Source organism: Halichoerus grypus, chromosome 10 (assembly GCF_964656455.1).
Source record: "Halichoerus grypus chromosome 10, mHalGry1.hap1.1, whole genome shotgun sequence".
NCBI classification, from domain to species: Eukaryota; Metazoa; Chordata; class Mammalia; order Carnivora; family Phocidae; genus Halichoerus; species Halichoerus grypus.
The window spans coordinates 51,172,522-51,194,014 of NC_135721.1; the positions used below are offsets into that span (position 1 = coordinate 51,172,522).

A 21,493-nucleotide genomic window follows, 5' to 3' on the forward strand; every position below is an offset into this window, starting at 1 on the left:
TTTTTTAAAGCATATCTTCTTAAGGTGAGCCTACAGACTTAGAAACATCAGGTTTAATTTGCAAAACCTTGACTAAACACACACACACAAGATTCCCCTTTACTAGTGATGTCAATGTAATTACAAGTAGCGTGTCATACATCTGCTTTGAAAGAAATTTTGAAGTTTTGGCAAACTTTTAGAATCTGTTCCCGGTGGTGTGTAGTTTAAGGCAGAGATCTGCCTGTTACCGAAATTTCTTTTTCAGTAAGCAACTTTAGAAACTGATGCAAAAGAAGCAAATTTAAAATGGTAAGTTGTTTTTCTTTGTGTTTCAGATATGTCGGCAACCTTTCCAGAGATGTGACAGAAGCTCTAATTCTCCAGCTCTTTAGCCAGATTGGACCTTGTAAAAACTGCAAAATGATTATGGATGTAAGGGTATTTTACTTAGTTAACTTTCTTCTTTTTTAATAGATTAGTTAAATCCATTACTTCCAGGAACTCCCTCTATTTTTTTAAAGAATAGTTTTATTTTTTAAGTATGCTCTGTGCTCAGCATGGGGTTCAAACTCATGATCCCGAGGTCAAGGGTTGCATGCTCTACCAACTGAGCCAGCGAGGGGTCCCTCTTCCAGAAACTCTTAAATTAGTTTATACAGGGGTGCCTAAATGGCTCAGTAGGAAGAGCATGGGACTCTTGATCTTGGGGTCATGAGTTCGAGCCCCACGTTGGGTGAAGAGATTACTTAAAAAAAAAATTAAACTTAAAAACTGCAGGGTCATTCATTTAAAAAAAAAGTAGTTTAGGGGGCACCTGGGTGGCTCAGATGTTGAGCATCTATCTTCGGCTCGGGTCATGATCCTGGGGTCCTGGGATCGAGCCCCACATGGGGCTCCCTGCTCGGCGGGAAGCCTGCTTCTCCCTCTCCCACTCCCTCTGCTTGTGTTCCTGCTCTCGCTGTCTGTCTCTCTCTGGAGTAAATAAATCTTTAAAAAAAAAAAAGTATACAGTCTAAATTCCTAGTAATTTTAGTGAATTTAAGTCAGTCTTAGCCACTGAGTTTAACTTACTTTACTAATAAATAAAGGAGGAAGAGAAGAGAACTAATTATTTTTAGAGCAAATAAGAACTATATGTAGGCTCTTGTTTTAAGGTGCATTGAGGTATCAGAATTGTTTTATATGTGGTATCAGTTGATTGGCTAAGTTATTACAATTACATTAGGAAATTGGGTCAAAAATAATATACTCTGAAAGTGTTTGTGTGTGTTGAAAGCGTTTTTAACTTTTAAATGTTATGATTCAAGCTTTTCTTGCATTGTGGCAATTCCCATTCATCTGTAATTGCTGTTAACCCTGAATCATAGCATGTATAAAAAGACAAGTCTAAATTCCAGTCTATTCATACTATTGGACTGATGTTCTTAGTTACGAATTTTATACTCTCTGGAGTATAAAGGCTGATAGTGTGAATGCTTAGATCTTTTTATCAAAGAAATGCAGTCTTTTCTGAGTACAAATTAAGTAAAATTAAGACTTTTTCATTTGATTATGCTGAAGTGTAAGTTACTTTGTGTAACATTAATGCCTGCCAACACTCACCTTTGTAATAGAATTACCATTAAGTGTAGCATTAGTTTGAATTACGCAGTTTTTTAAACATTTTTATATTCTTTAATTTTTTTTAACATTTTAAAAATTTATTTAATTTAGAGAGCAAGTGTGAGGGAGAGGGAGAGGGCGCAGAGCCCACCATGGGGGTTGATCCCAGGACACCAAGATCATGACATGAGTAGGTTGTTTAACCGACTAAGCCACCCAGGCGCCCCTCTTTAGTGTTTTTAAAATAAAATGATTGTCTCAATATTATAAATTTTGTGGTTGCCTCCTTACTCTAACATTCTTAGAAATCATTGCCAGTGACTTTTTTAAACGATTAATTGTCCTTGAAACAAAATAGTAATTTCTTTATTCTAGTGTCATTGTAGTCTTTTGAATTAGTTTCCTATTTTAACAATTCTGCTTAGGAGTTTATGGAAAGAATTAAAAAATGGACTCAGGGGCGCCTGGGTGGCTCAGTCGTTAAGCGTCTGTCTTTGGCTCAGGTCATGATCCCAGGGTCCTGGGATTGAGCCCCGCATCAGGCTCTCTGCTCCACGCAAAGCCTGCTTCTCCCTCTCCCACTCCCCCCACTTGTGTTCCGTCTCTTGCTGTGTGTCTTTCTCGTCAAATAAATAAAATCTTTAAAAAAATAAAAATAAAAAAAATGGACTCAAAGTCATTTTGTATTTTGCAGATAGATGTAAAATATGGGGCGTTTTTTCTGCTGCTTTAGTTTACAATAAAGCATCCAAGCTGCACTTACCAGACCTCAACTACTTGGAACACCAGAAAAGAGGAGAATTTTTAAAAGACTATAGGCAAAAAATTGATGTCCGAAAGGCCACATTCTAAAACCTATTCTAAAAACTTTGTTTACCAGAAAACCTCTTCAGTTTTCAGAGCCTGAAATAGGTTTAAGAAAGTTGGCTGGTATTTTCAGCTACTTAGCAAGTTAGAAGCAGCAAGGGTATGTGTACATTTATAGCAGTAAAAGGTAACATTTAACAGGGAAGGGAGAGGAAAGATCATTAAAAGCCAGAACTGTGACTTGAGAGCATAAGAGTCTAGGCAAACTTAATTAACATCCGTAGCATAAAGAAATGATTATGTGATGAGGAATGTGTGTGTAGTTTCTATATGCATCCATCCATAATTAGGATACTTAATCATTAATACAAGATTAAATTATATGTAGTATTATAGTATAACTTGTTGAAAAAGATAGTATTCTTTAAAAACTGCATTTTTTTTTTAAGTGTTTACTTCCTTATCTAAAGATTTACTTGTGGAATGGACCCCTTCATTTTCCTTGGCCTGATATTTGAGATATATAAAACTTCACATAACTTTAAGATAATGGGAGTATACAACTTAAATTTGGCTTTTGTGTTTCTTCAACAGACAGCTGGAAATGATCCATATTGTTTTGTGGAATTTTATGAGCATCGTCATGCAGCTGCAGCACTAGCTGCTATGAATGGGCGGAAGATAATGGGTAAGGTAAGCTGTCATATTTAAAGAAGGTGACTTGAAATTTTTAAGTTGTATACAATTTTGTTTACTATTTATTTATTTATTTATTTATTTATTTATTGAGAGTGCGCACAAGCGGGGGTGGCGGGGAGGGCAGAGGGAGAGAATGCCAAGCAGGCTCCACGCTCAGTGCAGAGCCCAACATGATCTCACAACCCTGAGATCATGACCTGAGCCAAAATCAAGAATCGGACACTTAACCAACTGAGCCACCCAGACGCCCCCAATTTGATTACCTTTCAGAAGCATTATATCACTTTATAGCAGAAGGTCACATTTAATATTTAAAAGATGGAATAAAGCTTTTTAGAGGGCATGTTTATGTTGGTATTCTTCAGGATGCCTCACACATGGTAAATACTAAAATATTTGTTGAATTACTCAAGCTTGGATGAAACCTCTAGAACTTTGGATACTAATGGGGAAGAATAAAAGGAAAAATGATTTTTACTTTAGATAAGAAAGGTTAGTTGAATGTTAACAGAGAAGTATGATTAAGATTTGCCAACATTTGAGAAAGTGTAGGTTAACCTAAAGAAAAAAAAAGAAACTTTAAAAAAAAAAAAGTGTAGGTTACAAGATAAGTATTGAAACTTTGACCAGAACTGTTATCCTCTTGAATGTTTCATCTCCAACATATGCCTTCCTATGTGTTTATAGATGCAAATCTTGTAATATCTGATTTTGAACTTTATTTTTATGGAGTATAAATGTAGAAACATTTTTTTAGGAAGTCAAAGTGAATTGGGCAACAACCCCCAGCAGTCAAAAGAAAGATACAAGCAGTAAGTATATTTTATACTCTTTGAACATTTGTTTTTATTGTACACAGTAGTTTTATTGTAAAGCATATAAACATCGTACATGTTTGCAGTAATGTTTTGATCGTTATCCTAAGATATGATTGAATGTGTTTGTGTTAATAAATTTAAGAACAAATCTAATCTTTGTCATCAGGTAGTACCGTTGTCAGCACACAGCGTTCACAAGGTAATTGTATCTTCTTAAACATAAAATGAAATCTCTTGAAAGGGTATTCACTAACCACTTGAAGTTTTTTTGTTTGATATTGGGGGGAGGTGGGAGGGAGGGGGTCGTATTTCTATTTGTCTCTCTGGCAATATTTTTCCCCCTTCTTCCCAGTGTTGACCAAATGTGGCTTGTCCACTACTTTGGTGCTATTTCAAGCTCTCTGACCCCCTTGGTAGCAGCTGATGCCTTTGAAATACTTTCACCAACTAAAGGGCAAGATACCCTGCTTCCTTGAGGTCACGATCTGTGCTTCAAACCAGATCTTCTGATTGCTTGAGTTGCTCCTGAAACTCTTGTTTCCCAAATGGCAACCCAATATGTTGCTTAAGGCCTGCCAAATGGGGGTAACTTTTCTTTCCAAATATACTTTGTCAAAGTTGATGTATGTGTTCCTTTTAAAGTGTTGATCCAACTATTTTGTATTTTTAAAGTGTTTCTTTTTTTGAACGTTGTCTTTTTTAAAAAAAACTTCACATATGGGATCGTTATTTCTCTCCAATGCTTTTTTAATGGCTCTGATATAAAGTGAAGGGATTACTGTTTTCATTCTGTTGCCTTCAGTCTTAGTTCACTTGCACATGGATTCACATAAACTGAATGGTGTAATGTCTGGGCAACCAAAACTGTTGGCTTTTGAGAAAACTGTCAAATACTTTAACATCAAACTGTTGCAATGCAAGGTATTTCTTTGATTGTTCTTCACAAAATATGGTTAAACCAAGTATATCATGTAGCTAGCTTCAGTCAGTTGTCTTAACTGAGGCAAATCTAGTCTACATAACTCACAGTACCACTATTTTATTTTAATCTTAAAACCTTAATGTAGTGGTAAACTGGATAAATGTAAATAATCACTATTAGAATGGTAATTAAGTCATTAATTTTTTTTGCAAAGCTTGTTAAATATTATTTATTTTCTTAGACCAGTATAATAATTGGCTGTAAGTAGAAATATAACTGTCAGTTTCCAGTTAGATATATCAGTCTTTAAGAGAATCTTTTCTATATTATCACCTTCATTCATTATGTGTAAAATTGATAAGATCTGTATAGATATAGGATAGTGTTTTACTTATACTTAATCCATAAATTAAGATTATTTTATTGAATAGATTTTAGTATATTTTAAATTCTAAAATTTTATTTTTCTTTTCAATCCCCCTTCCTTCCCCTTATAAGATCATTTCCATGTCTTTGTTGGTGATCTCAGTCCAGAAATTACAACTGAAGATATAAAAGCTGCTTTTGCACCATTTGGAAGAATATCGTAAGTAACAGAAGATAAATTTAAACTGATTTTAATTAGAAACAGGCTTATGTAGAAGTAATTTGAAAATCTGTTATGAATTTTAACCCTTCAATATAATTCATTATGTTGTTTAGAGACTTTAAGCCATTAACAGCCAAAGATTGTTTTCCCATTGATAAATCTTTGGTCTTCAATTATTTTAAAATCCTTTTTCAGTTAGCATTAGCTCCTAAAAGACAAATTTGCTATTGTACATATTTCTTATGTAAGTGTCTTGCTTAGCTTGGTCATAATCTTTAGTAACCTTTTGCTGTGACTAAGGAATTTAGACCCTTGGGACACTTCTATGATACCATGCATTTTGTGTTAATATATTTTAACAAAAAGAAACCTTAACAATTCAACCTAAAAAGCACAGTTGTTAAATATTAATCCCCAGGTATCTACCCTTTTGTTGTTGTTGTTACTGTTAATAATAATGCCTTTTAGTATTTTGTGGAGCACTGTCTTGCTTGCATTTGTTATTAATCATATAGTTTAGGCCCTTTGTAAGTAGCTCGCTCAAGGTAGTGTTCATCAAAAGAATTTTAATATTTTGAAAAGCATGCCGTAATAGAGTAAGAATAAGTTGATTATAGTATTTTCTTAGAAGTACTTGTTGAATTTAGAAAACAGAATTTTTGGGTTTCTGGTTGCTTTTTTATTGTTGTTCCAGCTAGAAGAGTAGTAAAAAGGAAACTTTAGCTTTGGTTTGGTTTGAGGAACAGAACAACAGCAGAGATGAGAAGGTGAGGAGACTGGAAAGTAAATGCCAATAGTATTAGTGGTAAATTTGGGGAGTTTTTATTTGAAGAGTTGTGGTTCATTGGTAGGAGGACAAAAATGAACAGTGACCAAGGAATGGCCCTAAGTAGAGGCTAACTTTAAAGGCAGTCAAAAGATTAGGGTTTATAAATGGACTCTCTTGTTGGGCAACATTTTTCTTTGTCTGTGAGAACCAATTAGGAAAATAAAGTTCTAGTTTCTTGATTGTTCCTTTTAATCTGTCTTAGGGTTTTGATGATGGTTAGCTTGCTTTCAAATACCTAGACAGGAAGGTGTTAACCTTTGGCCTCTCAAAAGCTCTATAAATCTCTGTGTACAGAATTTTGTGTTTGTTTTCATTTTGGTGTGGAGTATCTTTGTAAGTTTTATCCTATTTTCAGAGTAGTCACAGGACCATAAAAGGATTAAAGAAGGATAAAAGAACCCTGATCTAGATCTTTGCTGCTTCTTCCTTAGAGAATCCTTTCAGAAATAAGTAAGACTTAAATATATTTCAAGGCTAACATATCCTGAAACTTAACTTTAAGAAGAAAAAAATTTTCTAACATTTTAACAGATTCAGTAGCTATTTTATTAAATGCTTTGATTTTGGTTGAAGTAGCTTTTCTGAAAACATGGGGATTTTAGTTTGGGATTAGATAAAGATTGTTTAACAATCACTGAGTTTTAAGTTAAATGATATTCCAATTTTAATAATGACTTTTTAATCATGGATCAGTAATTTCTTTTTGTTAAATATGTTGGTATCATAATTATAGCCTAGATTTTTCTTAGGATCAACCATGATTATGTATATATATATTTTTTGGTAAGGCCTTTATAATTTATGGATTATAATTTTCAGTGGAGGTAATGTGTAATGTCTAAGTTTTCGGCTACCCAAGGAGTTAGTGTTTCTAAATTTAAAAGAACGATTTTCAGTTGGTAGCATCATTTCCTGATTTTTTTGTTAAAGGAGATAAATTGATAAATATATATTGAAAGGTTCTCATGATAGCCAGATATCCTCTGTAGAGATCCTCCAACAGTACTTAATTTATAGATGGTGTGCAGTAAGTGGTGGCCTATTAAAATATTTAGTAGAAAAGATATAGTACTTTCCTGCCCTAATTTATACAGTTTATACTCTATTCCTTGAGTTTAGGGTAGTCTTAACAAATTTTGGTATAGAAGTGAATCAGCTACCAAATTAAATGCATGTGTACCATACCGGTAATTTAATAAGTATTTTTTCGTATTGAGAAGTGACTTGCATTAGTTTTCCCTTTTCACTACCACCTCTTTGTCATTTTGACCCTAAACACTTAATAAATCACTCCTAAATTAATCGAAATATGCTTATGTATACTTTAATATAAAATTATATTGCATGGCTTTCTGACTTGGGTTTTTGTTGTGAAAGTGCCTGTTTTGTTCATGTGTCCTGAGAGAACAAGCATTGTGACATACCTGGCTAACTTAAAAGCAGATTGCCTGTGAAGCACAATTTGAGTCCAATTTTTTGAGGTATGGAGTTTTAGCTATCATGGCTGGGTTTTTTTACTCAATCTCAAATAATAGGGCTCTGGTTATTTTGCAGAGTATCTCTGAAGAATGGACAGAATTGCCCTGGCTAACTACAAGCTACGGTTCACAGTGGATAAATGTTGGCGTGCTTTTTTACTTTCTGACTTTTTAAAATTTTGCTTTTATATCTTGTAGTTTCCAATCAATCTTATATGATTGCTATTTTAAAATTCAGTATAAAATCTTTTCTTATATAGTTTAAAACTAAAGTGTGTGTCTAGTGTTTTTCTTCAATGATTTAGCATTTCTGAAAACATCAAGTTCTCAATTTACCCATAGTCCAAAAGGGGGGCATTGATTGATCTGAGAAAACAAAATAATTAATTTAGGAAATATACAGCTTTTCATTCTTTTAGTTTCCAGTTTTCTATTTTAATTTTTTTAATGATTAGGTAGTATATGGTGTCAAATAGAAAATTACCAGTTGCATGGTTAAAGAAAGCCATTCATCTAATGTGTCTGTGAACCCTATAAATGGTTAAGTAATTTCATATGAATAGCTGCTTTTACCATGCTTAATATTTAAAAGTTTAAAAACTTTCTGAAATGGGAGGCATTTTTTGTACAATATATACATATATATTTAAGAAGTTATTGATTTGCATGTTTATTAAGCCTCATTTGCTAATACATGATAAATTTTATAGAATAAAAGGTGAATATGCATTAAAGGTTCATTTTAATGAAGATGAAACATAAAAATGAGTTGTGTGTGACATTCTCACTTGATATCCAGAGGAGAGTTTGCAAACCTAAACTTCTGATTATTTCTGATTTCAGAGATGCCAGAGTGGTAAAAGACATGGCAACAGGAAAGTCTAAAGGATATGGCTTTGTCTCCTTTTTCAACAAATGGGTGAGCTCAATTCAAAAGTGCATGTGTGGTGCTTTAAGAGTAAAGACTAAAGATACTCATTTTGGGGCGCCTGGGTAGCTCAGTTGGTTAAGCGACTGCCTTCAGCTCAGGTCATGGTGTCAGGGTCCTGGGATCGAGTCCCTCATCAGGCTCCCTGCTCAGCAGGGAGTCTGCTTCTCCCTCTGACCCTCCCCCCTCTCATGTTCTCTCTATCTCATTCTCTCTCTCAAGTAAATCTTAACAATAAAAAAAATAAAAAAATAAAGATACTCATTTTGTTTTAATAATTATCTTTCATCTGCCACTTGCTCATTTCACAGATAATTAACACCTTCACAAGAGGATACCTACAGAGATTACTAAAAAAATAAATAATCTTAAAAAAAATAAAAACAATAAAATGCTCCAATGGGTGGGGACTTTTTAGAAGTTATATACTAATGTATTTGAAAATGTCTTCTCATTTCTTTCATTTAACAATCATTTATTGAATACCAATTTGCATGGACTTGAAATTTCTGTGTTTTGCGGAGAAAAGGAAGGATAGTACAGTTTGTCAAATGAGAGGTGAGAATAGGGTATATACAGAAGGAAAAGCTTCATCTTCAGTATGTCAGCGGGATGAAATCTTTGGCATATCCTCCATACAATGTAATCATGTACTGTTGTTTTAAAAAATAAATATATACCATAGAAATCTTTCCATAGCTAGTACTTACGGAACAGTAAAAGGAGTCTATAAATACTGATTATAGAAATATTTCTGTGGTAAATTAATTGAAAAGGCTCATTTGTGTAAAAAAGGGAGTGTGTATTTTTTGGGTATGTGTGTTCCTCTCACAGGGATAAACAAAAAACTTGCTGTGGAGTTTCCTGTTTGGGAGTTGGAAGTGAGAGGCAAATGGGGGACAGAGTGGGAAGCTTCTCACAGTATTGTACTGTTTGAAGTTTGAACCTTGTAAATGTATTATAAGTTCAAATAAATGATTTACCTCTTTTAGTGTGATAACTAAGGTTCAAAACGATTAAATGTCAGGGATGCCACACTTCAAAAATACAGGGGTGAAAGTGGGAGAATATATATATGCCTTGGAATATATACTAAGGTTTCGTTAACCTTAGATTTTAGTGTATTGCTTCTATGTTAGGACTGTCATTTGCCAAAGATAAGTTACAGAAACACTACTGTACTTTCTGTGTAAGAATACCTTAGGGGGTAAAAAAAGAATGCCTTAAAAAATGAGCCATTAGGAGAGCCTGACTGGCTCAGGATTGGAGTTCAAGCCCCATGTTAGGCATAGAGAAATTTTTTAAGGGGAAAAAAAAAAAGTTTAAAGAAAATGAGCTATTAAAAGTTTTTGATAGTATGGGGGCACCTGGGTGGCTCAGTCGTTGGGCGTCTGCCTTAGGCTCGGGTCGTGATCCGGGGGTCCTGGGATCGAGCCCCACATCGGGCTTCTTGCTCGGCAGGGAGTCTGCTTCTCCCTCTCCTACTCCCCCTGCTTGTATTCCCCCCCGTCAAATAAATAAATAAAATCTTTAAAGAAAAAAGTTTTTGGTAGTATGAAATGTATTTTAGAAAGGTTTTCTTTAATAAACAAGGTATTTGAAATAGATACTGTATCCTTTCTTAATGGCTTTAGGTGAAGTTTATGACCATTGGTTATTGTGCCAGTTCCTTCTGACTTTTTTAAAAAATATATCTGTTTGCAGTTAACACCAAATATTATCAGACTTTTTTTTACTAGTTCCTGTGTCTGCTTACATTGGAACTGTCTGGTTATTCCTTATATGAACTCTTACTATCCAGATATTTGCCATAACAGCTTGCAACCATTTTGCCCAAAATTTATTTTCCAAATAAGAAATTTGCCTTAAAAATGTTTACATGGCTTGCAAGTTTGGGTAAGAGAATGTAGAGTGCACTGCAATTATATCTCAGCTGTTCACATAGTAACATGGTATCTTGGGATCTAATTGTTTATTTGTTGTTGTTGTTTGTTTGTTTATTTGAGAGAGCGTGGATGGAGGGGAAGGGCAGAGAGAGAGAGAGAAGCAGACTCCCCGCTGAGCAAGGAGCCTGACTTGAGGCTCAATCCCAGGACCCTGAGATCATGACCTGAGCTGAAGTCAGACACTTGACTGACTGAGCCACCCAGGCGCCCTGGGATCTAATTGTTTAAATGTGTTGTACAGGGGCACCTCCCTAAACCATTCTCTTCCTAGTGCTAAGAATGGCCTTGTTAAAACATATATCAGATCATGATAATCTCTTACTTAAAATCTTTTAGTTTTTTCCTCTGGCACCCTTTTTAGCTCACTAGATTCCACTGAAACTAGTTGTCTTTAACATGGCCTTGTTTTTTTTTTTTTAAGATTTTATATATCACTTGAGAGAGCGAGAACACGCACAAGCAGGGTGAGGGGCAGAGGGAGAAGCAGGCTCCCCACTGAGCAGGGAGCCCGATACAGGGCTTGATCCCGGGACTCTGGGATTTTACCTGAGCTGAAGGCAGACCATTAACCAACTGAGCCACCCAGGTGCCCCAACATGCTTTTTTCAGATACATACCGAACTCTTTCCTGCTGGAACACACTTCGCAATGCTTTTCTCTCCACAAGGGCTTTGTTCCCTGGAGTTTTGACTTGGCTAGCTCCTGTTCCTCTCCGTGTCAGCATACATGATATATTTTAGAGAGACCTTCCTTAATCATGCTGTCTGAAGTAGATCCCAAAGCCCATATTCTGTAGGTCATCCTTTTGTGTTATTTAATTTTATTTTTTTTAAAGATTTTATTTATTCATTTGATACAGAGGGAGAGCACAGGTAGGCAGAGGGAGAGGGAGAAGCAGGCTCCCCATTGAGCAGGGAGCCCAACGCGGGACTCGATCCCAGGACCCCAGGATCGTGACCTGAGCCGAAGGCAGACGCTTAACCGACTGAGCCACCCAGGCACCTCCCTTTTGTGTTTTTAAAATTTTTTATTTTTTAATGTATTTGAGAGAGAGAGTGCACAAGCAGGGGGATTGGCTGGCAGAGAGAGAAGCAGGCTCCTAGCTGAGCAGGGAGCCTGACGTAGGGCTCCATCCCAGGACCCTGGGATCATGACCTGAGCCAAAGGCAGATGCTTAACCAACTGAGCCAGCCAGGTCCTCCCATCCTTTTGCTTCTGTCATGGCATTTACCACAATTTGTGATAAGTTTGTGGCCCCAAAAGAATGTCAGCTCTGTGGCAGCCGAGACCATGTCTGTCTCATTAACCGGTGAATCCCTAGCACTTAATCTGCTGCCTAGAACATCGTAGCTATTCACTGTTTGCTTGTTGGATGAATGAGAAACCAAATATTGTCACAAGTTTGTTGGATTGTATAAAGTGAGATTTTCATAATAGTCTGAGTTATTACATGAACTTTATAATAGCTATCTCATAAGGGCTTTGGGGCTCTGAACTTTTTCAGGTAATTAACATTCCCAAAGTCTGATATCCAAATAAAAGAAAGATAATTTAAAAGCACCATTGCATTTTAGGAAACATATTGTATATTGTGTATTTTATAAAGCATTTTCATTCAGTAGACATTTGTGAAAAGCAACTGAATTTTCTCTACTGCTAATGGTCTTTCAACATCAACTAATGGTGGCTTCTTTGTCATTTCTAATGTTGTGCGGAACAGGATGCTGAAAACGCCATTCAACAGATGGGTGGCCAGTGGCTTGGTGGAAGACAAATCAGAACTAACTGGGCAACCCGAAAGCCTCCAGCTCCAAAGAGTACATATGAGTGTAGGTGTATTGGAGAAGAAAAGGAAATGTGGAATTTTGGAGAAAAATACACTAGATTTTAAATGTTAGAGCTGTTCCCGGAGACTTATTGCAGAAATAGATGAGAAGCAAATCAAGACTACTGTTCAAAATGTACTTAGTTTTCATTTTTGTAATTTTAAATAATAAATGATATTGTCTTTAATGTCAAGTCTCCTATTAAATAGAGAATATTGAGTAATTTTTTAGACATTCTTGGGGGAGGTTTAATCCTCAATCAAATGTATTATGTATTATGCATTTTGGTCAAGGTAAAAATTACCATTATAGTAGTGTAGTTGATACTGCTTTTCTCTTTCTGAACATTTTATTTAATGAATTTAAAATATTAAACTTTTCCCTCCCCAGCAAACACCAAACAGCTATCATATGATGAGGTTGTAAATCAGTCTAGTCCAAGCAACTGTACTGTATACTGTGGAGGTGTCACTTCCGGGCTGACAGGTATGGGAGCCTTACCTGTGAGGCATTTTGAGGTTAATTTTTTAACTGAAAAGCTTAATGTCTGTAGGATTTTATATAACTTGGTGTGGTTTATTTTTGTTTTTTATCTAACAGAACAACTAATGCGTCAGACTTTTTCACCATTTGGACAAATAATGGAAATTCGAGTCTTTCCAGATAAAGGATATTCATTTGTTCGGTATGGGTGGTTTTTTTTTTTTTTAAAAACTTTTTCCCCAAAAATCATTTTGAATATTTAACTTAATAGTTTTCTTAAAAATGTACCTTGGTTGTAAAGAAGTAGAAATTTCTCTAGCATTTAGCAGTATTTGCCACTGTGTTTTAGTGGCTCCTTCCTTGTAACCACAAGATCAATAAAACATTCTCTGTTAAAAGAAGTTTCTTCAGATCTACAGGATTTTTGGGAAAACATACCAAAGAAAATATACCATCTTACTCTTTTGTGTGAAGTGCCTCTTATACCTCAGGCTCAGCTTGATTTTTAAAAATGGGTTTTATTCATAAGTACCTTAAACAGTTTATATTGGTGATTCTTAATATTCTTTTCAATAGGTTCAATTCCCATGAAAGTGCAGCACATGCAATCGTTTCTGTTAATGGAACTACCATTGAAGGTCATGTCGTGAAATGCTATTGGGGCAAAGAAACTCTTGATATGATAAATCCTGTGCAACAGGTGAGAGGATTCTTGACTTTGTAGAGTAATTGCTAGGCTAATAATAGGTTATTTTAAAATGAAATTATTGATAATCCTTGTTAATAGTTTCTAGCTAAAATGATAATCTATAAGGGCTCTTCCTGTATGTGTTATAGTTCTAGAGTAGTAGTTTACCTAACAGGGTGTTCAGGCTTTTTTCTTAACACTTGGTAGATTTATTCACATACTGTTTGGAGAACTCACAAGCATGTTTGACTCAGTTGAAACAAAAGCTATAAATATATTTAGAGCCTTCGCATTTTTTCTAGATTTTGCTGCTTACGTTTTTCCAGGCAGCTTTAATGGTTCAGATGTGATCCCATAAAGATTTCTGTGAGGGGGCACCTGGGGTGGCTCAATCAGTTAAGCGTCTGACCCTTGATTTCGGTTCAGGTCATGATCTCAGGGTCGTGAAATCAAGACCCGCATCAGCTCTGTGCTGTGCGTGGAGCCTGCTTAATATCCACTGTCTTGCATGCTCTTGCACTCTCTCTCTTTAAAAAAAAAAAAAAGTTTTCTGTGAACAAATTGTAAATGGAGCACTAAGAAAGGAATAAGAAAATCCTAAACTATATAAGCTATATAAGTTTTTTAGGTAAACTGAATATAGGAATAAGTAGTCTTTTCTATTTTCCCTATCTAGTTTAATTTACAAAACACTTGAACATTGTACTGAGTTTGATATTTATTATTGGGACATTACCTACTGCCTTACAAAGAGTGTGCCATTTAGAGCATGAGGAAGAGTTACAGCAGTATAACCTCACTTTTTTTTTTTAATGCATTTATCTCATAAACTCTTGTTTATCCTTTTATTTTAATTGCAATGATGGCCCTATGTGTTATGGCTGTATATTTGTGGTACATTAGGAGTGAATGTGTACATATAACTTTAAATAATACTAAATTACTTGTTATAATTTTACTTAATAGCAGAATCAAATTGGATATCCACAAGCTTATGGCCAGTGGGGCCAGTGGTATGGAAATGCACAACAAATTGGCCAGTATATGCCTAATGGTTGGCAGGTACCTGCGTATGGAATGTATGGCCAGGCGTGGAATCAGCAGGGATTTAAGTAAGCATATTTTCTTTTCTCCTTTATTATTAGCCTTTGAAAAAGTTAAGAACTTAGGAAGAGATTTTAAGTAATTAGTAGGTAATGTGGTCCTCTGTCTAAAGCAAGTTTTAGCCTTTGAAGGACTTAGTTTAGAGCTGTTTTTAATTTATAGTTTTAAGTGTATTTCTTTAAAAATTTGTCTGGAAATGTGCTGCTCTGAGGCATAACCAGTGTTAAAAGAATTTTGGTAATGCTTGGTAATGAATCAACTCATATTAAAGTAAGAAAATGAGAGCTTAATAATTGCTAAGCTTTTTATTTGAGTAATGATCATTTAGCCGTTCTTGGATACAGTTATTTTGATGCTAGTTGTTTTATTTGTTATGCTTTTTTTTTTCTGCACTCTAGGGTTTATCACATATTGTTATATGAATGCTCCTTTATACACCTTGAATTATGAAATTTCACTTAAATTTTTGAAAAAGAAACTAAAAATACTTTGCAGTTTTTATTTTAAAAGAATCTTGTATTTGTGGGGTGCCTGGCTGGCTCAGCCATTAGAGCATGAGACTTTTGATTTTGGGGTTGTAAGTTTGCGCCCCGTGTTGGATGTAGTTTACTTAAAAATAAAATCTTTTAAAAAATAAAAGAACCTTATATTTGTAATGTTGAAAAATATTATGAGCTTACATATGCTAATAATTGTTTTAATGTTTTCTTTTGAGTAATATAAGTGGTAGTCTCTATTGTGCCAAATGATTGAGTTTCTTTCAGGTAGTGGTTTGTTCAATTTATGTCTAACCCAGGTGCACAGTTTTCCTTTCTGAGATTAGAAATGACTTTTTTCTGAATTCAAAGGAGAGAAATGTTTACAGGTAAAGGGTATTTTTTTTTTTTTTTTAGCTATATTAAACTAACAAAATTAAACTGCACAAATTAAACACTATGAGGATGCTTGTTTTTAAGAGAAAAAACTTTTGCCTTTGCTTGGCATAACCATTATTCTTATATTTGGGCTTAAGTAAAAGTATTTTTTCTATGTATATGTTATTTTTTCTCGGCATTACATTTTATTTTAACCAGTGGATTTCCCCTCCTCTCTGCTTCTTTCACATTTTCTACCAGTCAGACACAGTCTTCTGCACCATGGATGGGACCAAATTATGGAGTGCAGCCACCTCCAGGACAGAATGGCAGCATGTTGCCTAATCAGCCTGCAGGGTATCGAGTGGCAGGGTATGAAACCCAGTGAAAAAGGACTCCATAATCTAAAGCCAGTGGCTTGAGGCTACAGGGAGTGTAGTAAAGCCGTTGTTTACTTAAAGATTTATCAAATCAGTCAGTGCAAATGTCAGATACAATGTATTTATTTAAAAGATTCATTTTTTAATCATGAAATTACTTATCATCCACATTGTTTTAAAAAGAAACAAGATGCTGGATGTCTGCCAATTTTTGCCTTCATTACCTTTTTTGATAAAGTTTCTCAGATCCTTGTTTCAAATACAAATGCAGGGATTGCTGCCACTTTTTTAAAATTAAGAGGCAGAAAATTGCACAATGTTGAACTTTTTTCCACTAAAGTAGTGTGCAGTTCTAGTTTGCATTCCTGATATGATTTAAAACATGTAATATAAAGATGTTAAAAAAAAATGAAGAACCAAAACTGTGCAAAGTCTAGAAGTTCTTTGTAATCTTCAGCTTGTGCACAATTCTGTTTTAGGGTTTTTTGTTTTTTGTTTTTTTAAAAGCATTGTTTGAACTGTCCCATCTCCACTGTTTTCCCTTTGGGGTTTTAAAATATAAATTATTAGTTTACATCATTTTTGTAACTACATTTTTCACAAATTTGTCTTGCCTTATTAAATTTCTGTAAAATATACTTAAATGGGGAAAAAAATGATGTTCACTTAGATTGAAAACTTTTCTCAGATGGATTGATAATTGCATTCATTTTGTGTTTTATATGAGAAGGTGCCTCAAGAATTCCCTCTTGGATTTGTTTAAAGGATTTTTATCTTCTGTGATAAACTTTGCTGTGTACCAGGAAATATAAAAACAAAAACTTGCTACTAAAGAAAATCTCTGAAATGTGAGACGTTCTTATGAGCCTGTGTTAATTTCATGTGTCAACTTCTACATTTACGTGTATTGTTTCATTCTGTAAAATGTTTTAGCAGTTTAATATTTTGCACAGTTAGCAAGCTTTGTATGTCATTTCCTTCTTAAGGGCATCATGCAGAGTTGACAGGAGATTTCTAAGGTTTTAAGTTGTTTGCATGTGAATATCAAATACACACTTTGGTAGTCTTTGAATACAAAGTCATCTGCTCTTGTTTTTCAAGAATTTTGAGACACAAAGTTGTATGTAAAGGAATATATTAATTTGCCATTTTCTAGTTATATTTACTCAAAAAGAGTAAATCAACTTAATTTTAATACATACAAATGATAGCTGTGAAACTGTAGAATATCCTATATCAGGCTTGGAGTTCGTTGTGAACTTCAAAATTAGCCTGAAGGACCAGCCGGGCAAAGCATTTTTTAAATGTTCAGAGGCCAAAAGATAAACAAAACAAAACAAAACAAAAACCTTAAAATCCTACCTCCTTAAACAGCCTTCAAAGAGGAGAATCCTCAGTGCAATCATTATTTTGATTCTTTTGGTACCTGTTTTCCTGGAGTTCCCAATTTTATTATTTTGGGGTGGCTCCGAGCATTAGGTTTAATCTTTGATGGCATTGTTCTAGTTTTGAAATTTCTAGTACATTTCAGAGTCTCTTAGAAGAGTTGTGGGAGATTTTTGTTTTGTTTTCAGTGAAAGTCACAAACTTTCTTCTTCCTTTACTCACAAAGGGGAAGAGTCCTCAGTATACATATTTGGATGGTTTGTTGTTTTTAAGACCTTCAGAGAGCTCCTAGCATTTAGCAACAGAAAAGGCCTGTGAAATCTTAAGTTTCCTGGCCTTGTCTCTTCCAGGTAGGAGCAAATGAAGCTGGTCTCTAAAGCCAATATTCATGTAAACCAGAGCCCAGGAAAGACAGCTCATAAGTGTTTAATTCTCTGGAGCTCAATTCTATGCAGTTGTACTGATGTTTCATTACGTACGTCACTGTGTATTTTTAAGTGTTGATACATTAAAAGTTGCTTTATGGAAGATGAGTAAATTTTTTAAATACTTGGGAATTTTATTTCCTTGTTAACGTCTACAGATCAGGACATGCGACCAGAAGCAGCTTAAATGAAATACTCAAAAAGTAAAATATCAGGAAGTTATTTTTAGATTCTTCTGGTTTATGTTTCTATTTTAAGACCCTTATTATTTTTCTTACTCAAAAATATTTTATTTCCTGTACATCTGTGGACTGCAGGGTAAATTATTTGGGCATAAGTAATTTAAGCAAAAGTATAGTTTTTCTTTCATTTTGACTTTCTCAAGTAACACTTTTTATTAGCCAGTATATTTTCTTATTGCACAAATCTTAAAGTGTACATTAACTACTTTTTGAGAAGAAAGTGGTATTTCTCAAAAAAGTTACTACTGAACAAATTGACATTTCAGGAACATTGCTAACTTTGGTTTAAATCTTACTCCTAGTGTTAAAATCATTAAAAGATTTTTTAGTCTAAAAATAATACTGGTATTAGTATCAGGTAAGGAAATTAAAGTTTTAAAAATGGTTTCGTTCTCTGCAATATGCATTCAGATTTTACTATAAAATACATCTGGTACTGTAAAGAACCTGAAGTGATTCACACTTAATGGGTCGTTAATCCAGTATTCTTTGCCCTGACTGTTTGGATATTAAAGTTCCTTTATGTTTTCTATAACCTGTGGGATCTTCTTGCAGTGATTATTGTGTGTGAAAGATTTTTCTTTTTGGTCTAACCATATTGTTATATTCACTCAGGTATTTGTTAGATTTTTTTTTTTTTAACCTTATTCCAGAAACCATGGTTTGCATTGGATTACTATTTAATACCACAAAGAATTGGCATTCTGTAGATTTAACTCATTATAAAACTAGGATCTCATTTTCCTTGTTGATACTATCTCCCTGTTGAAAATTAGTTCCACATTGTAGTTTTATTTTCCTGGTTTGTCCCTGTGCTTGCTCGTCTTCCTTTTTTATGTGTGTTAGAGTTCAGTTGACATATGAGAAGGCGGTTGGTAGGGACTAGATTATATACACAAAGAGAGTTAGGTTTGCTGTGGGGTGCTCTTGAGGTTGAAAATTGGAAAGTAAAGTGTGTTTGTAGGAATTAAAAAGCAAACCCTTTAGAGGCAGTTGGTAGAAAACATCCAACACTTGATCATGGGGTTGTGAGCTCAAGTCCCACATAGGGTGTAGAGACTACTTTAAAACAAACAAACAAAAAACTTCTTTCAATGAAAAATAGTTCTAAAGACAAAATCATTTTTTGTGGGAGGTTTTTCCATTTTTTCCTGTCACTGCAATTTTGACTGTTGTGTTTAGAACTGCAAGAACCTACCTTCAAAACAACACATTTTATTTTATTTTATTTTATTTTTAAAGATTTTATTTATTTGTCAGAGAGAGAGAAGGAGAGAAAGCACGAGCAGGGGGAGTGGCAGGCAGAGGGAGAAGCAGGCTTCCTGCTGAGCAAGGAACCCGATGCGGGACTCAATCCCAGGACCCTGAGATCATGACCTGAGCTGAAGGCAGATGCCTAACCAACTGAGCCACCCAGGCGTCCCAAAAACAACACATTTTAATTTAGGAGCCTTAATAAAACATATATGAATGTGTCTAACTTGAATAGGATTTTATATTATGGCCTCTGATGTTGGAAGCAGCTGAAGTTCTGATGGTAATTCAACTAAAAAAGGAAAAAGTAGACATCCATCTCTGGATTACTAGGCTAGGAATAGGGATTTAGTACAGTTTTACTAATACCAGGGAAATTAGATTCCTAGCTCCTTATCCTTGTTCAGTTCTAGGATTTGGAGGATGCTTACATGGAAAAAATAAACAACTTTAGAAAGAAAAGACAGATGCTGACATTTGAGGGTCCCCACCAAAAAGCCAGCTGGCCACCAATCCCCTTACAGTGGAGAATGCCAATCAGTAAGCCCTGCCCATGTACACAAGTCTTCCAAACAGGTGTTCAGTGCTTCACTTTTAAATAAAGACAGCTAAAGATCACCAGAAATTGGGCACCTGGGTGGCTCAGTCGGTTAAGCGTCTTCCTTCGGCTCAGGTCATGATCCCAGGGTCATGGGATCAAGCCCCACATCGGGCTCCCTGCTCAGTGGGAACCTTGCTTCTCCCTCTGCCCCTCCCCCTGCTCATGCTTTCTCTCTCAAATAAATAAAATCTTTAAAAATAAAATCACCAGAAATTGAGGGTAATTGCGAAAGATCTAAACAAAAAGCAATTCTCAAGAATCCAACAAACTTCTAAGAACTGTAATATCCTCAGATATAAGAAGATACTCTAAGAAATTAGAACAGGATACTAATAAAATGTTAGAAGAAATTAAAATATGAATACATTCAGTGAGAATATTAAAAGACAAGGAAATGTTCTAGAACAGAAATCAAAAATGGAGGGGGAAAATAAATAGGAATCAATTCAGGAGGTTTAAATACAACCAATAGGAGTTCCAGGAAGAGAACGGAGAAAATAAAGCAGTGGTTGAAATTTATTAGAAAATAAAATTTCCTTGATAAACTTGAGTCTCAAGATTGAAAAAAAGCTATTATTAAGTTAGCACAATAAATATTAAAGACCCATGGGAAGGCACATCACCATGAGATTTTAGGACACCAGACATAAAGAGAATAAAATTTACCAGAGAGCAAAAGAATTGAGAATAATACTCAACAGCAACGCTAGAAACTAGGGATCCGTGCGTGGGGTAGTGTCTTCAAAAGTTTGAATTATATATCCAATGATATTTTATACACACACATGCACTGCCATGGGTGAGCATTGAATAAAGACATTTTTGGACGTGCAAATTCTCTTCCCTGAATTCACTGGTTCTCAGTTACTGGATAAGCTCCATAAAAATGAGAGCAAATCAAAAAATGTGTCTAGGAATGGGGTCCAACATGGGAGTCCTGGATAAGTTGTGAAAGCAACTTGGCAGCCAGTCTAGATTGATGGTCAGAGGGCTCAACTTGATCATCTGACAGGTTGGGCTATGTAGATAATTACAGAATGAGCCATTTTACAGGAGGGCGGAAGATGTAAGAAGACTTTAATGTTGGAAGAAAATCAGGCAAGTGAGAAGAGGCAATTGTCGGGAAAAACATCCTAACGAAAAGGAAACATTCCCTTCCTGGGCCAAGTACATGTACTAAGGTATTTAAGAAGTTTTCTTGAATGACATTCGTAAATATTTGTAGTATTCCCCTGCTTAGAATATTGTTGGATATCCTCTGCCTATCATGTTTCTATCATTTGTTCTTAGTTCTTTTTATCTTTTTGTTTGCTTTTCTCATTTCTAATCTCTGTTCCGTAACATGCTTCCTATGGTTTCCAGATTCACTTGTGCTCCTTTTAGTCTTTTTTTTCCTAAGATCTATTTCTTTTAGGGGCGCCTGGGTGGGCTCCGTTGGTTAAACGGCTGCCTTCAGCTCAGGTCATGGTTCCGGGGTCTTGGGATCGAGCCCTGCATTGGGCTCCTTGCTTGGCGGGAAGCCTGCTTCTCCCTCTCCCACTCCCCCTGCTTGTGTTCCCTTTCTCGCTGTCTCTCTTTCTCTGTCAATGAAATAAATAAAATCTTAAAAAAAAAAAAAAAAAGATTTATTTATTTTAGAGATCAGGAGCG

At 35.1% G+C, this 21,493-nt stretch overlaps 1 protein-coding gene across 14 annotated transcripts in view; it reads left to right on the plus strand.

Annotated features, from left to right (window-relative positions):
* The window catches only part of TIA1 (TIA1 cytotoxic granule associated RNA binding protein), a 28,679-nt gene extending 10,156 nt beyond the window's left edge, over window positions 1–18,523 (plus strand). For 2 of the 14 annotated variants that reach the window (XM_036087931.2, XM_078056436.1), the window contains 12 exons: window positions 318–414; window positions 2,986–3,084; window positions 3,848–3,902; window positions 4,075–4,107; window positions 5,329–5,416; window positions 8,570–8,645; window positions 12,321–12,429; window positions 12,817–12,912; window positions 13,027–13,111; window positions 13,486–13,609; window positions 14,567–14,709; window positions 15,817–18,523. In XM_036087931.2, the coding sequence (XP_035943824.1) occupies window positions 318–414; window positions 2,986–3,084; window positions 3,848–3,902; window positions 4,075–4,107; window positions 5,329–5,416; window positions 8,570–8,645; window positions 12,321–12,429; window positions 12,817–12,912; window positions 13,027–13,111; window positions 13,486–13,609; window positions 14,567–14,709; window positions 15,817–15,943 (1,132 nt within the window). In that variant the 3' untranslated portion in view covers window positions 15,944–18,523. The other 12 variants (XM_036087928.2, XM_036087936.2, XM_036087951.2 and 9 more) reach the window with 11 other exon arrangements.
* Window positions 18,524–21,493: the final 2,970 nt, after the last annotated feature.